This window comes from Penaeus monodon, chromosome 14, assembly GCF_015228065.2.
Source record: "Penaeus monodon isolate SGIC_2016 chromosome 14, NSTDA_Pmon_1, whole genome shotgun sequence".
Classification (NCBI taxonomy): Eukaryota; Metazoa; Arthropoda; class Malacostraca; order Decapoda; family Penaeidae; genus Penaeus; species Penaeus monodon.
The window spans coordinates 48,421,256-48,443,377 of record NC_051399.1 but is presented as its reverse complement, the minus strand read 5'-3'; the positions used below and the strand labels follow the sequence as shown (position 1 = coordinate 48,443,377).

Here is a 22,122-nt window from a genome sequence, read left to right as displayed (position 1 = left end):
ATGGATTACATGAAGCTATCAGATGTTGCATTTCTTCCCACTTTGTTCGAGTTCCCTGACAGTTCCATTGGATTAGGGTATCCAGTTCTTCAAACTACCTCTTCATAAGGCAGCACCTTTAGGCTGTCCCTTTCCAGGATCTTGGGAGTATCTTTTGAAGGGTGTTTACCTGTGGAACTAGTTTCCACAGGCTTCCTTTGGACAGGTTCAGGATTTTAAAGGATGGACCTGAGCCTTTGGTTCAGGAGCATTATACCTAGTAGCGGAGATCCTTGTAGATGTGGTGGCAGCTGGAGCTGTCATCATTGAAGCCCTTGGAGCCCTGTCTGACGGCTCCAAAGACCCCTTTCTGAGAGGAGTCTTTTGAACAGGCTCAGGATTCCTTTGCCTGGGCAAAGGGCATACCTGAGCCTTTGCTTCAGGGGCATTCTGCCTAGCAGTGGAGGCTCCTGTGGATGTGATGACAGCTAGAGCTGTCACCATTAAGGCCTATGGAGTCTTGACTGATGGCTCCAAAGTCCTTACTTTGGGAGTAGACCCCACACTACTACGTTACTGGTGGAACAACTCACCAGAGGCAGTTTCAACAATTGAGGACTGAGGTTTAAAGGTAGTATTGGAAGGCAAGGGATGGCGGGAAGGAGGATGGGATAGAACTGAAGCAAAGGACTTACCTGGCTGTGCAAGCAGCACACGGGCAGATTGCTGTGCCTCTGGAAAACTTACTTTCTCCTTGCTTCTTTTTCAATTTTGTACCATTTACATTGCTTTGAAGGAGCTTCATGAGCTTCTTTGCAATGGTAACAGCATATTGGGCCTGGACCTGTTGTACCACACTTTACACACACTCTTGGTTGTCTATTTTCCTTAAAACGGCAAGAGTTGGCTCCATGCCCATAATCCTGGCAACAGGAACTTCTGGCAGTGAAAGTACTGCATAGGGATGGGCACATATGACTTTACCTTGAGGTGGTACCATGCCAACTTAATTGATTCTGGAAGGACTAATCTTTCAAAAGTTAGGAGAGCTGGTGTTGACTGTTCCAAACCATCAACTTTCTTCTTGAAATGTTTTACTGCCACTACATTAAAATTCTTAGTTCCTCAGTATACCTCATCAGGTCTCGGGAAAAGACAATTCCCTTACACTGATTGAGTGTTTTGTGTGGAGAACTGGAAACGAGCCCCAGGAATGTTGCATATCACATGCAGACAGTCACTCTTGTCTGGTGACGAAACCTCAACTATCAGGCTACCATCTCATTGTGGGGTGATGCGAGGATCACATTGACACACCTCAACTGTTTTCTGATGTACTTCAAAAATATCAAGATCCATGATTGATACATCATCAGTAGTCTTCACTACTAGGTACTTATTATATGAGATACTTTCATATTTACCAGGTAAGATTTCTTTAATGGACTGGCAAGGACGTTTCTCCTTACCAGGTTTAGGAGCCCATGAACCATTACAATTCCCACTCTTGCCCTGTGGAAGCTGGAAAGGTTCCAGTGTGACATGTGACGTTCCATTGGGAATAGCCAGGTGATTGGTTAGGTCAAGGAGAGAGCTAGATCTTTGTAAATGTGTAGAAATCATACAAATTAGAATTCTTCATTTCCTCATCCCCCCCCCCATCATGGAGTCCAGTAAGGACAAGCTATCTTCCAATAGTGAGGTAGTGAGGAAATATACACAGCCAGTATTACAGTACTGATGGCAGTCTCCAGTTGCATGCACTACCGACTGAACAGTGCCTGCTTGACCCTAGCCATATTTGACCAGCCAATTGACTTGACCAGGCCTTGATCAAGAACCAAAGTGGTGCAGGTCATGTGCAGCATCGCTCAACCTCCAGCCTGTCTAGGAGATGCCATGCATGGCAAACACAAGTGGGAGAGTTCTCCCTGGTCCAAGATGGAATGAACCAGGGGTGGGGGCACTATCCCCTTTCATAGGTCTTGGTGCACCAGGAAGCCATCTTGTCTCATCCCTCACTGGTGACCCCCCCAGTATGGGTAGCCTTCTGGTCTGGCTCACCAAATCATTGGGACCTCAAGCCCTCCCACTGCGGTAAGGCGGCTCTTATTAGGGGGTGGGGGGGTATGTGTGGGAGTGTCGCTGTTCAGTAAAACTGCATCTACTCTTGAGAACTAGGACTCCATGGCCCTTCCTCGAGGAATGCACAGTGTCTCTATAGGGGTGATGCCGACCATTGAAATGTCAGGGTTTGTTTTAAGAATCAGAGTGGTCAGGTTAACAGAATTACACCAGAGGAAACATGCACAAGGTTTTACTGCTAAGAGCACTACAATACACAAGATAAGCAGGATATATACAAAGCAGATGGTGGAGGATTCAGCGGAGCAGGCAAGGTCACATGGCAGAAACACACAAGTCAAAGTCACAAGACAACTGATGAATTTTTGCCTTGTGTCGTGCTAATGTAAAGGCTCGACACCCTTGTTCCCCACAAGGTGTGTATGCCATTCTTGAATATGGCAAAGATAAAGATCAAAGCTCTTAATGACCACTAAGAGCTTTGATCACCCCCAGAAAATGTTAGACCTTAGCCATTGCACATTTTAGTGCTGAGATCAGAGTACTCTACATGATGGATACCTGGCCCTAAATGAAGATGACATCCATGCCAAGAAGCTATTCTCGAAGGATGTCGTCCAGACTCTGGAGAACCTTGGTTTCTCCCCGATCCTTCCATTTGACATAAACGCTAAACTGACGCATGTCTTCAAGAAACTAGACTGACAAGTCAACGAGTAGGAACTAGACATTGAGGAAGAAATTACCACTTCCTTCCCAGGAGCCAAAGGTGAGGACATCTACATCATGAAACTACATAATCAAGGTCAGGATTTCCGCTCATGCCATGGCCAAGCAGATTAAAGAGAAGGGGATATACTTCTTCAAGGTATATGTTACCCCCTGGCAATTGAATTTGAGAGGTATACACCCCTCAGGCAATGCATGAACTGCTTTGGCTATGGGCAATCAAAATCCCACGGCAAAGCAGAGAAGAACCCAATGCACAGAGTGCAGTTCAAACACCCACTCCTTCACGAACTGTAGAAGTTCTGTCAAGAAAGGCCTTAATTGCGCACCAATGCCTGGAAGCCACTCATTAACCAGGTCTGCCAGGATATCAAACACAAAAAAGAGAGCCATCCATCCACCTGGCCTTCCCTACTGACCTCTAAGGAGATTTTCATGGCCCTCCTGCATGCCCACATGCAAAATAGCATTGCCCCTGAAAAGGCCAAGGTAGCACTGGAGGCAAATAACCTACCTGCCTCGAAGGTAGTAAAACCCCCTAGCCAGATGGTTCAGGCCCAGCCTGAACAACCAGGCACCGAAGTCTTAACCTACACAGGCCCAGACAGCGGAGCCCCAACCTTTCAGGCTCAGTCCATTGAGTCCCTGCTCCAGACACTGGAGCCTCAGTCAGTTCACCCAATAGTAACACCTGCACCTCCCACTACAGCCTCCTCCTCTCGTCCATTAATCAGGCCAAAAACTATTAATGGAGCTAAGAGATATACCCAGTGATATTCCCCTAAACACCCCTGATGCCCCACCTCCTACCCCGGACCTAATTGAACCCAATGGAATTTTCACTGATGACGAGGGCCTGGATCACCAACGCACTATGGCCTCTGGTTCTTCTCGGAAAACCCTGACAAATACCAATATTCTGATCCCTATGAAATTGGCTCAGAAATAATTTTTAAAAAATGAAGAATAAAGTGGTTAGTAACGAAAAGGGAGCATAATGTCATAGTCACAGTCAAGAGGCTACATAGATACTTCAAGGAGGGCAACAGCGCGTTACAAACGATGTAATTGAACACTGCCCAAACATAAACAAGTTAAATAACGGCTACCTCCTCGAATAGCACACAAATCCACATGACACACCAACATTACACCCACGCCTCACCATTATACAACACAATGTACTTCACTGGACAACACGAAAAACTTAACTGTGCATCACATACAGAAGACACGACCCATACATCATACTCATTAACAGCCATGGGCTCAATAACACCAAACCACACAAAATCTGCATGTACATTATCTACTCCTCCAACAAATCACAAGAAACAAGCAATGGCTTAGCAATTACGATCAGAAATGACTTCTCCCGCAAAATCATCAACAACTTTCACTCAGATCTACTGGCAGTCAAAATAAACACACCACATGGACCCATTATACCTTATACAACCCACCAAGATGACTATACATACTAAAACCTGGCATCTTGCAACTCCTGAGACATGACAAACCAATATACATCATCGGAGACCTTAACACAAACCACGCAATCTTTAGCTATATCCACATAAACACCGTAGGCAGAGGCCTCGCCTCAATCATACAACAAGGCAGACATACACCTCGGTCCACACACACATATACACAGCAACAACACCTGACATAGTCTTAGCGAACCACAGAGCACAACTACACGACCACATCACAATAGACGATGTCACATCCAGTGACCACCTCCTGCTTATCCTAACACTGTCGACAACCCTATCATGATCCCAACACAACCCCGAGAATCCTTCCAACATGCAAACTGGGAGGGCTTCAAACAAGCACCTGAAGACACACAAGTAACTGATCTCTCTCGAACAGCAACCCACACACACAACGAACACCCACCTTGAACAATGGTACACAAACATACAGACGGACCGGAAGGCCAACATCCCCAAAACAACATACAAACTATCCCTCACTACAGAGAAACACATCGTCTGAAATTGCTTAAAATACAATTCAGGCACTTACATGATCTAACACGAGGCTGGGACATACAACTACGCACACGATACATAAAAGATCAAACACAAATTACACACGAAATTAAAGTAATGAACAAACACCACTGGAAAATACAAAAACAACACCGTGAGCAAGAAACATAAACAGAACAATCACTGAACACCTTCCACCCAGAATGATCAGCAGACTACGCCATATCTTCAATGCATCACTGGCAATAGGACATTTCCCTGATAACTTTAATCACGCCACTCTCACCTTAATACCCAAACCGGAGAAATCCACACATGAAGTGGGGAATTACCGCCCTATCTCACTCCTAGAAGTCCCAGGCAAACTGCTAGAGAGAGTAATAACACAAAAACTCATCCCACACCTTGAAAACAACCAAACACACAACATTAGGCAATAAGGCTTTCTCCCACAGAGGGGGGACCGAGAGCGCCTTCGCCCTCGCCTACGAGAGATCGCTCTCGGTCTCGCTTGACGAACGCAATACTACGAGACGTCAGCTAGGCCTTTGATAAGGTCTAGCATGACGGTCTCAAATACAAGCTAACACAACTACACCTGCCCACACACTTCACACGCCTTCTCTGTGGCTTCCTGGACGACAGGACTGCCACAACACGTCTGGGAGCCCACCTAGGCACCCCCATCCACCTCAGAAGTGGAGAACCACAGGGAAGCGTTTTATTGCCAACCCTTTATATCTTATATACAGCCAATCTGCCAGAACCAACACCATACAGCAACTATGTTTCCTGTGTAGACGATATCACATAGATTATCACACACCCCTCTAAATCACAACACTTCATGAAATGAACAACAGAAAGAGCTAAACAGAACATCAACACCTTTGAGCACCATTGGAAAATACAGACAAGTATAAACAAATTCAAACTTATAACCATAGCACGTAGAAATTCACAACCAATCACAGTTAACATTCCTTACACTCACAGAGGAAACATTCTCGGATTTCAGTTCACAAGCACAGGCTTCAGAACACACATTAAAAAATAACACAAGCACAAATAACACTAACCAAACTAAAAAGCTTTTCATGCTGCATACACTGCTATCCCGCTGGTTGCAATATCAAACACAAAAACTCAGATTGCAATCAAGACAGAACAAAGCTTTACTCTGGATACACGGCACAACATTTCGAGACCGAATTTCCGCAGAAACACGACACAGAACTTACAGCATGAAACCACTAAACACACGCATACACAGACGAGGCAAAAACACCTGGGCCAGACTAAACGAAGGAGACGAACAATATAACAATATCTTTGAAAACCACTCAAATACTCACACAAACCACGCCTGGTGGCCCAGACAACTACCAATCACAAAACACGAAACACCTACATCGATATAAGCACGCACACGCACACCGACTCAGAACTGTGACCATGACCATCTAAATCTTAAGTTGTTAAAGACTACAAATAAATAAATAAATAAAATCAGAAGTCACCCTCCGAATCCCCAGAGGATTGGCTAATCCACGCTGCACAGCACCAAATGACAAAGAGAGTGACCATAAGCTCTGCCAGCTCACCTGCGCGCGGAGAGAGAGCTGGCCACATACCTTAAAGGAAAATTCCAGGCGCTGAACACTCGTCACTTGCTCGCTCTGACTCGATGCCTGGTTGGAATTTCATCGCGCAATCTATAAGCAGAGGATGTTCAAGGACGACACCAGGATGGTAGACTCGTTCATTACAGGAAAAGGAATGAATATAATTGCTAAAAAAACACGAAAGAGAACAAAATGAGATGTTATAAAATAAAAGGATATAGATAAATAATAATACTTCTAAAAAAAAAAAAAAAAAAAATATATATATATATATATATATATATATATATATGTATATATATACATATACATATATATATATATATATATATATATATATATATATATATATATATATATCAAGAACTCACTCTCCCACGAATGCTTTATTTATACCACTTTATTCCTTTATCCCAAACTATCACTCACATCACTTCATCCCACATCTCATGTCGCCCGCTCCCCTCCTGTCCTTATCTAGATTTATTTCCCTTTCATCATCCATTAACCTCGTTTTATGTATTACAACTTACAACAATATATCTCACTCTGCCGCCGGAAACCCCCCAACCTCTTTCTTTTTTCATTCTTGCTTTACCTTGCCCATAGCAATGGAAAACAAAATATAAAATCAAATAGATAAAAAAATATATTAATGAATTATAACATTTCAAAATAACAAGTAAAATAACTTGTACTCATTTTAGCTAATAAGTTAAGTTCCTCGTTCCTCGTTATTCTCTAAAAAATAATAATTATTATTATAAATAAAAACATTACACCTTTCCCTTTTTATCAATCCAGTTATTACGAAACAAAACAAAATCAACAAAATATCATAAAACGTAAAAAAAATAAATAGATAAATAAATAGATAAAATAAACAAAAATAAATGTATATAATCATATATACATTTATTTAAAAAAAAAAATGTTAACTTCAATTTAAAATGTAATCAATGTTCACACACTTTCGCCAGTACAACAGTATGACACAGACTCTATGAATAATTGCTTCCCCCCCCCCCCCTCGAAAATCCAGACATGAAGGAGAAATATAAAACATGATAACCAAGCAAGGGGTTTTTTCGCCCCCCCCCCCTACTTTTCTAGCCTCTAACTTCCTGAAATTTCTATACTTTACCTTCCCCCCCTTCGATTTCTTTACCCTTTTACTGCATTATTTAACCTATTTATTTATCATACATATTGATTTATATATGTATATATATGTGTATATATGTATATATATATATATATATATATATATATATATATAGAGAGAGAGAGAGGAGAGAGAGAGAGATGAAAAGAGAGAGAGAGAGAGAGGATATATATAGATAGATATATGTTTGTGTGTAATTAAATATGAACATACACATATATATATATATATATATATATATATATATATATATATATATATACTATATATATATATATATATTAACTATCACATCACACACACACACACACACACAACACATATATATATATATATATAAATATTATATATATAGAAATATTTATATATTTTATTACTGCATATATATACTATACATGCATACATGCATAGATATATATATATATATATATATATATATATATATATATAATATTATATAATATATATATTATATATATATATATTATATGATGCTATATATATATATATATTTTATATATATATATATATATATATATATAAATTGTGTGGTGTGCGGGGTGTGGGGGTGTGTGTGTGTGTGTGTGTGTGTGTGTGTGTGTGTGGTGTGTGTGTGGGGTGTGGTGTGTGTGTGTTGTGTGTGTGTGTGTGTTTATATATATATAAAAATGTATATATATATAATATAATATATTTTAATATATATATATATATATATTTTATTATATATATTTCCTTTCAGGCCAAACACCTGTCATGGCTTGGCTTTCTACTCCAATATCTTTTTGTCAAAAAAGAAGAAGAAAAAATCGAATTTCGAATGTAAAATCACCCAGGCTTTCAGATACGAATTTCTTATTATAACAGGGAAAGTACCTTCGCAATAAACGGGCGCCACAAAATCCAGCGATTCCCCTGCCCTTCGGAGAGAATGAGATGTCTACTGGCCTCTACAGTAATGAGCTTACGAGTACGGTGGGATAATACTCTTAATGAAGATAATCAGAATAACGAAAATAACCATAACAACCATGTAAATAATGGTCATGTTAATAATGATAAGGAGAAAATGAGAAGAGGACAGACATAGTGATAAAGAGAAAATATCAACAAAAGGACTGATATAATGAGAAAAGCAAAATAGCAAAAGGACTGGCACGATCATAACACGAACGGTTTTTATGGGGCGTGGTGTGTACTGTGGGCGTATCTAATATACCAGCTACTTCACTCTTCTGTAAGTTTGCACGTGCTACACTAGTGGGATTTTATAAGATCTATACTTCTGTAAAAAATAAAAAAAAAAAAAAAAAAAAAAAAATTATATATATAATATATATATATATATATATATATATATATATATACATATATATACACATATATATATACATATATGTGTGTGTGTGTGTGTGTGTACATATATTCTGCATATGTATGTATACATATCAAATATAATGCAAGTAGCCTTTTCACGCGGAGGTAACATGACGACTAGACAATAGGCGTCAATTAATAAATAATTTTACTTTCCTTCTTGTTATGCAATATATTCTATTTTCATGTGAAAATATATTTGGACATCAAATGCTGCATAGTTTTCCTGACCAAGAACACTCAATATACATCGTCAACTTATGAGTTCAAAAACGATGTCGAAAACTTAATCATCAATGTATCTTTTTATCATTTAAATTCATTTATCAAAAAACATGACCTGGTATTAGTGTAGCACCACTTTCACCCCAGCGTTTTTAAGGCGAGCTACGAGACACACTTCACGCGTGCGGCAAACGGCGACATATCTTAAAAAGGACAACAATAAAGAAGTTTAAATTTGCCATCATAAAAAAATGTATTGATGGTCGCCCGAGGAACCAGGAACAGCTACCAATATCATAAGAAACGTCAGGCGAAAGAAGTGAGATTCCCGCGTGACTTCACTTCCTTCCCAGAGCTTAGAGCGAAAGGTGATCCTCGTCTTGAGAAGCAGGTATGTCTTGGAAAATCATCTGCCTCTGGCCCAATTTTTTTTTTTTTTTTTTTTTGTGTGTGTGTTGTGTGAACTTCCCTCATTTTCATTTTCATCGTTTGATCGTATCATTATTATCATGATAATAATTGATATTATTATTATCACAATTACTATCACCGTTATCATAATATTGTTATCATTACTATAATCAATATCAACTTTGCCATTATTATCATTATCATGATCATCATCTTTGTTATTGTTGTTATTAGTTATCACTATCATTATCATCGTCTGTTATTTTTATCATCGTTATGAATATCATCATTATCACTGCTATTTTTATTATTATTATTACTATTATCATCTTATTATTATTAACCTCATCGTTATTATTATTATTATTATTATTATTATTATTATTATTATTATTATTATTATTATTGCTACGCCAGTGGGTCTTTGTCTCTGTGCGAAACATGTGTTAACATGATAAGGATGACCTGGGCATGTGTTAACATGAAAAGGATCCTGGGCAAACATGATGCAACTGGCTGCGAGCGGAGGAGGGAGGAACAAGCCAAGAGAGACGAGTTGGGTGCTGCTCCTGTGAAGACCTCGTGTGTGCCCTTGTGACCTGATATACTTTGTGTTGCCCTGTTATAAGCTGTATCGTGCAGTGTGACATGCTGGTTTCCCCCTGTTTTGTGCCAAAAAAAAAGTGTACGGGTAAATAACTTGTGTAAATAAAGGAAAGACTGTCATTTTGTGTTTATTTTGTGCCCTGCCTCCCACTTGGCGTTTCCCCTGTGTGTTCTGGGACGCTATGGTGCTCGGTGCCTCTTGGAGCTGTTCAGTGTTCACGACCCTGTGGATAGCACGCCGTCTGCCTAGCCTGCCTTGTGTTGATGGCAGAGAGACGAGGCGGTCGGGGCAACAAATGGTGTCAGGAGTGGGATTTGTGATATTTGATCAGTGAGACGCGCCGATTTATCATGTCGTCCAAAGATGGCGGCAGCCATGAGGGAGAGGAGGCTATGACTGAGGCAGGCACGAGTGAGGTGAAGCCGAGCCAGATGGACCTGATCACTGCCATGCTGGCTGGTATAAGGGAGGAAATGGCACAAAGGGCAGAAAAGCAGGCACAGAGGGCACACGAGCAGGCGCACCATCTCATTGAGATGCAGGCAAGGAAGGCAAAGGAACAGTTCTGCCAACTTGTTGAGGTGCTACAGAGCAATCTTGCATCTGTGAAGATGGAAACTCAGCAGTACACCGACAAGGCCTGCAACAGCGTGAAGAGTGAACTGATGGAGGAGGTGCAGACTCTGAAGGGCGAGGTTCAGGGCCTGAGGTTGGAAGTGAAGGCGGAAAGGCGGCGTCACGAGGTAGTAACGTTGCGTTGCGGGCCTCGCAGCGTCGTGTCGGAGAAAGTGGTCGCTGCAGAAGGCTGGGGACCCATCGGAACCGCTCCCTTGGGTATAGGTGGCGGCAAACTCGGACCCGGTCAACCCGCCTCGTTGGCTCCCTCACCCCCTTCCTCCCCCCCGGGCGTGTTAGTTCACGGCACGCGTTCTCCACCCCGCAGCCCCTCGGCCTCCAGACATTCTGTGAAGCGTAAGCCAGCTGAGTACGACGGGAAGGTGGCCTGGGAGGCATATGTCGCCCAATTTGAAACGCTGGCATCTGCCCAGGGCTGGAGCTAGGAAGAGAAGGCCCTGCAGCTGGTAACAGCGCTAAGGGGCCCCGCGGTGGAAGTGTTGGGGCATCTGCCGCCATCCCAACATGCCTCTTACACCAGTGTGGCGGAGGCTTTGATACTTCGTTTCGGGCACCACCACCAGGCCGAGGTATATCGTGCCCGCTTGAAAAAGCGGACTCGTGAGCGTGGCGAGACACTGTCCCAGCTGGCGCAGGATGTGGAGGCTCTGGTAAGGAGGTCGTACCCTGCGGCTGCGGAAGAGATGATCGTGGTCCTGGCCCGCGATTTCTTTGTTGACGCTTTGCAGGACCAGCAGCTACAATCTACGTCAAGCAGGCACAAACCCGAGGACCTGCAGGTGGCGCTGGCGAGGGCCTTGGAGTTCGAGGCCTTCCTGAAGGCAACCAGTGGCCTAGGGCCAGCTGCTCAGCCCCGCCATGACCTCCGGGGCCGGAAGGCTAAAGTGGAGAAGGTAGCATTGAAGAAGGTGAGCCCGAGCACTTTCCAAGGCTTGTGTTGGGGCTGCGGTGAGGAAGGGCACAGACGTAGTCGGTGTCGGAGGGAGCAGAGAACACATCCTCTCAACCGGACGGATTCTGATGCCTTCCAGCAGTGGTGTAAGGACAATGGCAGGTGTGGACGAGCACTGCTTGCTGGGCCTTGACTACCTGACGCAGAGTAAGCCGTGTGTCGACCTTGGACGGAAGCTGGTGAGGGTGCACGGTGAAGATGTGCCCTTGCTTCCAGAGGTTGGCTGTGCAGAGGTAGTTACGGCTGAGCGACTGCCCTTGCCCCAGGACAGAGTCTAGAATCCGGTTTTCGACTGTCAAGAGTGGATATGTGGAGTAGAGGGCCTCATGGAGCCCATTCAAACCTGCAGCTGGCTGATGGCGTAGCGTTGGGCGGAGCCTTGTTGGACCAGGAGGGGTTAGTTTCAGTGTTGGTAGCTAACTTCTCCAATAAGGCCCAGAAGGTGCCAGCTGGTGCAAAGCTGGGCACCTGTGAGGAAGTGGAGCATCCAGAAGAGTCGTCGGGGAGCGAGGAGTTGGTTGGTGTAGGGCCGTTGCCTGAGTTCCTCGAGGACTTGGCGCACCGTAGCGCCACTATCCTGGCGGAGGTGCACCGACGAGTGCGTGGCAAGCTCAAAGTAGCCGGCCACGCCATGAAGGAGACCTATGACCGGCGCATGAGGGAAGAGAGGTACAACATAGGTGACAGAGTGTGGCTGCATAACCCGCGTCGGAAGCGAGGGCTCTCGCCGAAGCTACAGAGCCCCTGGGAAGGGCCATACACGGTGGTAGCGGCCCTCTCTGATGTCACCTATCGAATTCGCAGAGGGCGAAAACGACTGTCGGTTGTCCACGTGGACCGGCTGTGGCGTTACCATGGGCCAGGAAGCTACTCCTGGGGCCATGGTGAAAAAGAAGATGACGTTAGCCCCAGTAGCGGCGATGAGGACGTGGCAGACGCTGACCGAAATGAGGACGAGCATTTGGACGGTGAGGGCGATGCAACAGACGTCAGTGGTGACCATGAGCCAGGTCTTGGGGCAGAGAGACCCACTGGTGCCACTGCCAATCTACCCCGCGCCCACACCTCCTCTAGAGCGACCCCAGCGAGAGCGAAGAAAGCCGCGCTGGATGAAAGATTTTTGTGTTTCTGAGAACTGATTTTCAATTACGGTTACTTTAGTTTGAAAGAATTTTGTTTGTTCTTGAGGACTAATTCTATTTAAATTTTCTGTAGTTTGTTTCAGGTTTAGGTATGTCAGAGCAGACGGGTCGTCTGCTTGATAGGGGGGGGGATAGTGCTACGCCAGTGGGTCTTTGTCTCTGTGCGAAACATGTGTTAACATGATAAGGATGACCTGGGCATGTGTTAACATGAAAAGGATCATGGGCAAACATGACGCAGCTGGCTGTGAGCGGAGGAGTGGAGGAACAAGCCAAGAGAGACGAGTTGGGTGCTGCTCCTGTGAAGACCTCGTGTGTGGCCTTGTGACCTGATATACTTTGTGTTGCCCTGTTATAAGCTGTATGTGCAGTGTGACATGCTGGTTTCCCCCTGTTTTGTGCCTATAGAAATAACTTGTGTACATAAAGGAAAGACTGTCATTTTGTGTTTATTTCGTGCCCTGCCGTCCCTGTTCTGGGACGTTGTGGTGCTCGGTGCCTCTTGATGCTGTTCAGTGTTCACGACCCTGTGGATAGCACGCCGTCTGCCTAGCCTGCCTTGTGTTGGTGGCAGAGAGGCGTAACATTATTATTATTATCATCATTATTATTATTATTTTCAATTTAAATAATAATAATAGTAATAAACAATAATAATAGTAGGAATAACAACAATAGTAATGATGATAATAACAATGATATTAATAACATAATTACAACTTCTATTATTATTATCCTCATTATTATCCTCCTCTTTATTAGTATTATTATCACAATGATGATAGCGGCAATACTAATGTTACACAGTGTAGCACAATTTGTAAGTGTAGCAGCCCAATTAGGAAAGTAAAGATGAATGATTTTTTTTTTAAAGACTATGTTTTAAAGTTGAATACATAGACGAGTATTGGAACGCGGTTGTTTACTTCCACGGCAGCTGTGGTCGCCTAACAGCACCAGGCCCTATTGTAGGGGTTTGGAGGTAAATTATATTCTTTGTACTAATTTATTCATCCTATTATTATGATTTTATGTTTTATAAGTTTGTTAGCATTCAATGATGTGCTTTGATTGAGTTAAGTGTGTGAATTATTGCAAGTTTAATAGTATATATGACCACGTAGCCACAGTTTGAAGTATGAGTACGGACATGGAAGATATGGATGAACATGTATAAATTGCATTTCATCAGTAATGCAGAATAAAGGAAGAAGCAACAAGAATTGTTTTTCTCCAGAATCCATTGCCGTATTCATTCAGTAAACAAATTCCTACAAAAAGGGTGAGGCCGCAGGGAAGTGTCATTAACTAGTTATACCCCATTATTATTATTATTATTTTATTATTATTATTATTATTATTATTATTATTATTATCATACATCATATAATACAGTCATTTAGTCTAAAGTTTAGGTTTGTGATCAGGTCCTTGATATTTCAAAATCAATTCATAGGATTGAATTTACAGGGTAAATATTTATTTTTATGTTTTTATTATTTACCTTAGGGATCGGAATTGACATAAAATTTGTGTATGTGACGTATGTGTAGATAAACATGCATTTTGACAGTTATTTCGATAAGTCCTCGCATATTCTCACTATAGGCTTGCTCACTTACACGCAGGCGCACAGACACTCACCCATTTCATGACTTTAATTTAGTAAACACAAACAAATAAAAGCATAAACTAACAGATATCAAACAATTTAAATGCACCAGAACTGACTGTGTTTCCTGAATTTCGAAATATTTATGTTTTTTTTTTTCAAGAAAAAGAAAAAAAATATGTAACAGACAATAAAATTAACTCAAGCCACCAGGCCTTGATATTATAACACAAGTTAAAAAATGACAAGTAAAAACAAATTAATCCTCTGAACAATGTGACATTTAACATTCATTTAACACGGATATTAATCAATTTGATTCTATAATATTTACTTGCCCGTCCTTGGTGTACAAGTAATTTATATATTCAAAATATTAACAGTTTTAAAACCAACTTCAACAACAAAAAGCATCAGAAATGATTAGACTGGCTGATGATCGATGTATCGCAGTTAGTTCTCTTGCTGTTAAAAGTGGCCCCCAGTACATCATTATCTTGAACTCTCAAGATTAAAAAAAATCTACACCCAAATGTTATGACGTTGTGTTCCAAGTTAAGTTCAAGGCTTTTCACTGTAGCTATACAACAATATAAAACTCTTATCCTACAATTATTGTTATTACTATTATTTTAAATTCTTACCACAATTCCGGATCCTTTTAGATCTACGAAATATGAGCTCATGTACCTGTACGCGTATGTGTATGTGTACTTGTACAGTACGCGTATGTGTATATGTGTACTAGTAAGTGTTTACATGAGTTTGCGTGTAAGTGAACGTGCACATGTATGGGTGTGTCTGTGCGCCTGCGTGTAAGTGAGCAAGCCTATAGTGTGAATATGCGAGGACTTATCGAAATAACTGTCAAAATGCATGTTTACCTACACATACGTCACATACACTAAATTTATGATAATTCCGATCTCTAAGGTAAATAATAAAAACATAAACATAATAAATATGTATCAAAGAGGAAGTGAATCTTTCCCTTTTTCGTGTTTTCATTACAAAAAAGTGGAAAAAAGAGCTAACTCGTGCGTCGTGCGGTATAGAGACACGGAAAGTTAAAGAAGGACAATTATAATTGCATAAAGAGATTAGAAATACTAAATGACGAGGAGAGTTTCTCTCCCTGAGGATTCGAACTAGCGCCGAGACGAGGATTCGAAGCAGCTTATTCGCTTATTCTCACTTGTGTACCGTTTTCATGCAATTCTGTATAAGTAATAAACTAGGAGAGGAATATTTAATGTCTTTACAGCATTTTCTGTCTTACTGTTTATTCACCTAATATCCTACACATTATAAACTGTAGCTTTCCGAGTTTTCTACCATTGTCGCAAAGATTTTGCGGGTTTCCATACCAGCAGACGACATTGGCAACGTTTCTCTTTTGTCTCATGGCGGAATACCTCGGGTGCGCGTTTTCACCTGTGCCAACCTTAGGCTCGCGAAGTTAGTGAGAAAACCTTCCATGTATTTCTGCGCAGACATATATATATATACATATATATATATATATATATACATATATATATATATATACATATATATATATATATACATATATATAAAATATATTATATATATCATATATATATACATATATATATTATATATATATATATATACTATATATATATGTTTTTATATATGTATATATATATATATATTATATATGTATCTAATTTATATTACTATATTTTATATTTATGATATATATTATATATTATATATTATATGTGTGTGTGTGTGTGTGTGTGTGTGTGTGTGTGTGTGTGTGTGTGTGTGTGGTGTGTGTGTGTCATTATCATACAGAATGATCATTGGGCTGATCAACCGTAGCATCCCACTCAAAAAGAAATAAAGTTAAATAATATATATATATATATATATATATATATATACATATATATATATATATATATATATATATATATATACATATATATATATATATTATAATATATATATATATATACTGTACATTTATATGTGTGTATGTATGTAGCATGTATGTATATATATATATATATATATATATATATATATATATATTGTTCGTGTCTGTGTGTGCGCGCGCACACACACACACACACAAGTGAGGGTGCCAGACAAGTCTGGCACCCTGGCATTAGACACCGCCCACTTCACTTAAACCTTCCATGACCTGTAACAAAGCTAGTGTGCAGCTTTCTGGGAAACAGAAAAGCTGGGCTGAAAGTTAGCCATATAACAGGGGAGGAAATTTAACTACAAAGCGGATTCCCACACTTTATATAATATAACAAAGTGTTCGAAGCACGCTCGAACGCAGTGCCGAAAAATGCTTCGATTCCCAATCCTTGCTTCAGAAGCAGGGATGGCGTCGATTCATAAAATATGACTCAAATGTTGTAATTGCATGGATGATAGCGTATATAGTTGTTGTGTATTATCTTATGAAAACATACACTGATACACATGCTAAGGAAAAGACGTAAATTTCCTTTATTCTACGATTTAAAACAGTGCATGACTTGGCAGCCGATGGGATATGGGAAAGATTATCATTAATGGAAGCAATTTCTTTCTCTTGAAGACCCAATCGTCTCACCCCATGATGGCTTTGTACGCCCAGCTTTGGAATGTGGGCACGTATGCCGTGATATGGGCACTGTTCTTACTCCATGTGGATGGAAACTCGTTCATGGCCAGCCAGTTAATGGTGAGCATTCCAGGGGAGGTCTCATCCTTTCCATTAGTCACTTCGACCGTTTGTGCCATGCGGTGCCATCAACTCCATGGAGTTGGCTACATATATAAGGGTGAGTATTGCCGACTTGTTATTTTCTTTTTTCTTTTTTTTTTTCTCTCTCTCTCCCCGCAGTGTACAAAATCAAACTGGGTCGTGATGATTTGTAGGAAAGATTTTTTTATGCTAGTGACTATTAATGAAGACTGATGACTATAGGCTCCATCCTTGATGAAGAAATACTCAGGAAAAGTGCAGGACCTTTCTGTGTGTTCAGGATAAACGTCGACTAGACTCATTATCATTCAAGGAATCCGAGTGTAGATTCAAGGACTTTCCCCATAAAAACAGTTATGTAAAGTTGTTTTTTCTCAGTAATATATAAGAATAGATTTTCAGAGCCGCTGCAGTTTTACAAAACTAAATTCCGACGTTTTACCCTTAGGTTAACAATCATTTTCTCTTCTCTTCGAAGAGTCCCTGCTTCAGATGAGATTCGTACCTACATGTTGAAGGCGCTTTGGGGTCCTCCGAGGGTTAGAATCCCATAATTATATCCAAAATTCTTACTTACAATCACAATACCTTAGCCAAAAGTCTTAGAAAATGGTCTGCTTTTTAGAATCCTGGCACACAAGTTCATACAGTATGTTTTCTCAGTTTGTGAATGTGCATTGTTACTTTTCAACCTTAAGCACAGTGTTGCCATAACTGCGCTTTTTTCTCAAGTAATAAAGGATGCTGCAGTAAGCGTTGTTATGCAGACTTTGTATTTTGTGAAGAAACAAGCCTCCATTACACATGATTGTGCTAAAGAATCGAGAAAGATGAGGAAAGTGATACTATCCCTTGATGCGGCATAACTGATAATCTTGCCCCTTGGCTTTTATCTATTTAGCACTCATTGTTACATTAGCTTTTTTGGTGGCAACCAGGGTACATCCAGGTGTTCTGTAATGTCACACAACTTTTAAGCAGAGGAGCATGTGTTGGAAATTCTATTACCTAGGGACATTCACATGCCTAAATTAACCTGCCTTTATAACAGCACTTAATCCTTTTCGCGTCAGATGGTACCTGTGACGTCTATGGGCTGAATCAAGTAGATTCCAGTAGAGATGGGCGCATCTTCCAGAGACTTTCTCTTCCGCCTCTGGCCTCCTTGGAAGAGATATCTCGAGGGAAACCAGCAGAAGGCTCTCTGCAATTCGAAGAGTAAGTAAGGACTGCATAATAGTGGGCACGCACACATGCATGCGTCCACATAACCACAGATACATAAATAACTGTTAACCTCTCTTTTTGTCCAAACAGCTATACCCCCGAATACGCCATTGACGAATCGAACATAACCATGTATCACAGCACTGATGGCATTGCCCGTGCATGGTGGATGGTGGATCTCTTGCAGCACTGGAAGGTGTATGCAGTTGAGATCTTACCCAGATACACTGAACTACATACTGTTGGGAGATTCCACAACGTAGAGGTTTGTGAAATTAAATCTTGCTTAGAAACTTGCATATCTGTACATATGCTGATTATGTGTTTAATAGTAATGTTCACAGACCGTCACGGAACTTTTGCCTTGCTTTTCTTCCTAAGGATCTTGATTTGGTTTTCACCATACGCATCTTCTCTAACTCGGAAGTCTGTCCCAACTTTCTTTGATCATACCAATTGTGTATATTCCGTTTAAGATGCTAAATGCCTTTGAATATTTGCATAAATTGGCTTACTGTGGTACAAGTTAATAAAAATACCCATAGAGTGTTAAATGCATATGGGAGCCAGAGACCTCCCAAATGCGCCCAAAAATACCCGTGTTTCCCTTGGATTAAACAAGGTTTAATGTTTAAATCTTTAATCTTTAAACCTTCAATCTTTAAACCTTTAATCCAAACAGGGGGATGGAAAATCATCTCACTTTATTTATTTATTTTTTTACCTAATTTCATTAACATTGTTTGTTTTTACCTATATTTGTTTTTAACGATCATGAAAAGAATTTTCTTTGGATTTTATGTATTTCAACTGCTCTCTTTTAACGTCAGGTGAATAGCTCACATATTTTACTGATTTTTCTTTTAGTAGTCAGTTCTCACAACCATTTTAAGAGGGGAGAGATTTTTTTTATCATTTTATTAAAGTACGCAAGATTTTTTAATATTCATGGCTTGCCGCGCCATCTAGGAATAGGAATTGTCAGCTCGTTTCTGGGCTGATTTCGCGCCCCGCTCCTAAAGTCCTTGCTGGGAGGGAAGTATATATAGCCCAGGGGGCAAACAAAAGGGGTAGGCCAGGCTTTTGGAAACATCCTCTTGCAGCCGTACACCCGGTGAAGGCGAGAGTGATGTTTTGTGTGTGTGTGTGTGTGTGTGTGTGTGCGCGTGTGTGTGTGTGTGTGTGTGCGTGCGTGCGTGTGTGTGTGTGTGTGTGTATGTGTGTGTGTGTGTGTGTGTGTGTGTGTGTGTGTGTGTGTTTTAAACTGTCGAAAGTGCTCAGTCATACTTTTTTTTTACGTAAATTCTTTTAATATGTTGGTATTTACGGTTCGTCGTGTTTAAGGTTAGTTAGTTTCCAATCTTTTGAGTTTTATTGTTTCATGTTAACTTATTTATTTATTTATTTTATCTTGAGGGTTTTTAATTTTTTTCTCTAGTATTTTAATGTATATTGTGCTTGAGGTTGTATTTTATTTATTTATTCATTTTTAAGAAAAAATGTATTTTTTCTATATGGTTTTTTTGAGTAAAATTCCCTGGTTTTTAAAGGTTAAACGTTTTGCAATAAGAAAAAGGCAAATTAGTCCATGACTACTATTTCTTTTCTTACACTTAAACTCTTTCTTTTTAGTTTCTTTACACTCTTCTAGGTGTCTCTTTTCCCCACAAATAGATTGTTCCTCTTCGTATTACCCAGGTCGTGGCAGCGACAAATGACCTAGTTATCAAGGCATATTAATAAGATTAAGTAGTTCGAATCACTACATCTGTTCTTTGATTATTACCGTTCTCCTATAGCTCTATATCTCACTAATTACATTAGGCCAGCTGTTCGTCCATTAAAATTTAATCTGCCTTATGTAAGAACATGTCATGTTATGCTGCTCTGTACATGTGAAATAAAAACTAAAATTTTACTTAATGCTTACTTCTAATAAAATCACAACTCAGATTTTACTCTCAACCCCTATGGCTTTACAGTGTCTTGATATCAAACAATGGTCTAATTACAATCACACTGTACTACCTATGCCATGGTCGTGTAATTTTGATATTGATACTGTAATAATAACGAAAATTGAGGTTCATGAGTTTGAATATAGTTTTTTTCTGGTTGTCAGTTACAGGTCCGTTGTCAACTCTCAAAATGAAGCAGGCACTAATTATTAAAATTATTATTAATAATACTAACGTGTTACCAAATTACTGATTCCAGCTGAACATTAGTACGTACTCATGCACAAAGTATCTCCTACGAGTATAATTCTAAATTTTCCTATTATCATTTCTCCAAATATGACATTCAAAATAATATGATATCGCCTTAAATCAATATTTTTTCCCCCTCCGCCATCAGATTCGCGTTGGCACCACACCAAGAAACGGCGAAGACTTTTCCGCCTGGACTTTGCACGGGCAGTACGTAGGCCCTTACACTGTAGCACAAGGACGCCTCACATTTATGAAGAGTGGGGGCAGTTCTGGCAGGTACCTCGTCATTCAGAAGGTATCCAGCGATACTGATCATCTGCAGATATGTGACGTCAAGGTGTATGCAGAGCTTATACTGTAGATATTCTACACTCCCCATTGCAAGTCACAGAAAGAATAGGAAATTTGGAGTGAATGAAGATTAAATGCGTACTCTGATGATCAGTGAAGCATGAAAATCAGTTGAAAAGGGATTTAATTGACATAGGTATCAGTTCTTGTCAGTAATTATTGATAAATGCTTATGGGAAGTTATCTTTACTTTCTGTTGACATTTCAAATTACAGCATGCTGGGAGATATTCCTGCCAATCATTAATCAATAAGAGGGAGGCGCTACTTTACAGTGCACTAGACTGCACATGTGTTGTGCGTTATATCAGTGAAGAAAGTAAATACAAAAAGCCATATCAGTTCCCAATGGTTGTTTGCACATGTTGAATAATAATTCATGTTTATTAGAAACGACACCTAGCACTGAAACTGAAGAATCTAACCTCACCGTTTGATAGAACTTATCTTCTATAGTATTTCCTTCACAAACCAATAATGCTAGTAGAGGGGATGTGAAATAATACTTGCAAGCGCTCCATTATACGTACTCTTCCAAATCGCAGAGAAAATGACGCGAAATCGAGAGAGCGACGAAACTGTAGCGTATGACGCAAGCGAGGGAAATCGAATGAGCCAATTATATTTGGCTTTGGGGTGACGAACCCCCCCAATCCCTTGCCCGTTGTTGTCGTGGGGGGGCTTAGGAGGTGGAGACTGGGACCCAATGATGGGGAACTCCCCAACCTTGGGACTCAGCCCTCGACTCAACTAATTTTGCATGGTCTTTACTTTCCTTCCCACTTTTCGTTTCTGTCCCTTCACCAAACCCTTCTGCTATCCACCTCCTAAGGTGTGAGAGCCGTGCTGAAAGGATGAAAGGCTGACTTTGTGCCAGTCCTGAACGGCCTGAGGGAGCCATGGGCACGGTATTCCCCTGATTTTTATCTAGCCCTTACCCCTCAAGGGACCCTGAGGGGTGGACTGTTTTATCCCCAACATAATCCAGGCTTACCATGGCAGTAATGAAAACTTACCCACTATTGGGGCATGAGGCTGCACCATCAAAAGCCG

At 40.6% G+C, this 22,122-nt stretch overlaps 1 protein-coding gene across 1 annotated transcript; it reads left to right on the top strand.

The window, feature by feature from the left end:
- Positions 1–13,819: 13,819 nt before the first annotated feature.
- On the top strand, positions 13,820–21,455 carry LOC119581294. The gene is made up of 5 exons (XM_037929692.1): positions 13,820–13,915; positions 17,130–17,355; positions 18,353–18,497; positions 18,597–18,771; positions 20,865–21,455. Exons 2-5 carry the CDS (start codon positions 17,148–17,150, stop codon positions 21,078–21,080), a joined length of 744 nt encoding a protein of 247 aa, XP_037785620.1. The 5' UTR covers positions 13,820–13,915; positions 17,130–17,147; the 3' UTR covers positions 21,081–21,455.
- The last annotated feature ends 667 nt before the right edge of the window (positions 21,456–22,122 follow it).

Coding starts and splice junctions, on each gene's coding strand:
- LOC119581294 (XM_037929692.1), top strand. CDS start 17,148: ATGATGGCTTTGTACGCCCAGCTTTGGAATGTGGGCACGTATGCCGTG. Junction 18,498..18,596: donor GGCTCTCTGCAATTCGAAGA/GTAAGTAAGGAC, acceptor TTGTCCAAACAG/CTATACCCCCGAATACGCCA. Junction 18,772..20,864: donor GGAGATTCCACAACGTAGAG/GTTTGTGAAATT, acceptor CTCCGCCATCAG/ATTCGCGTTGGCACCACACC.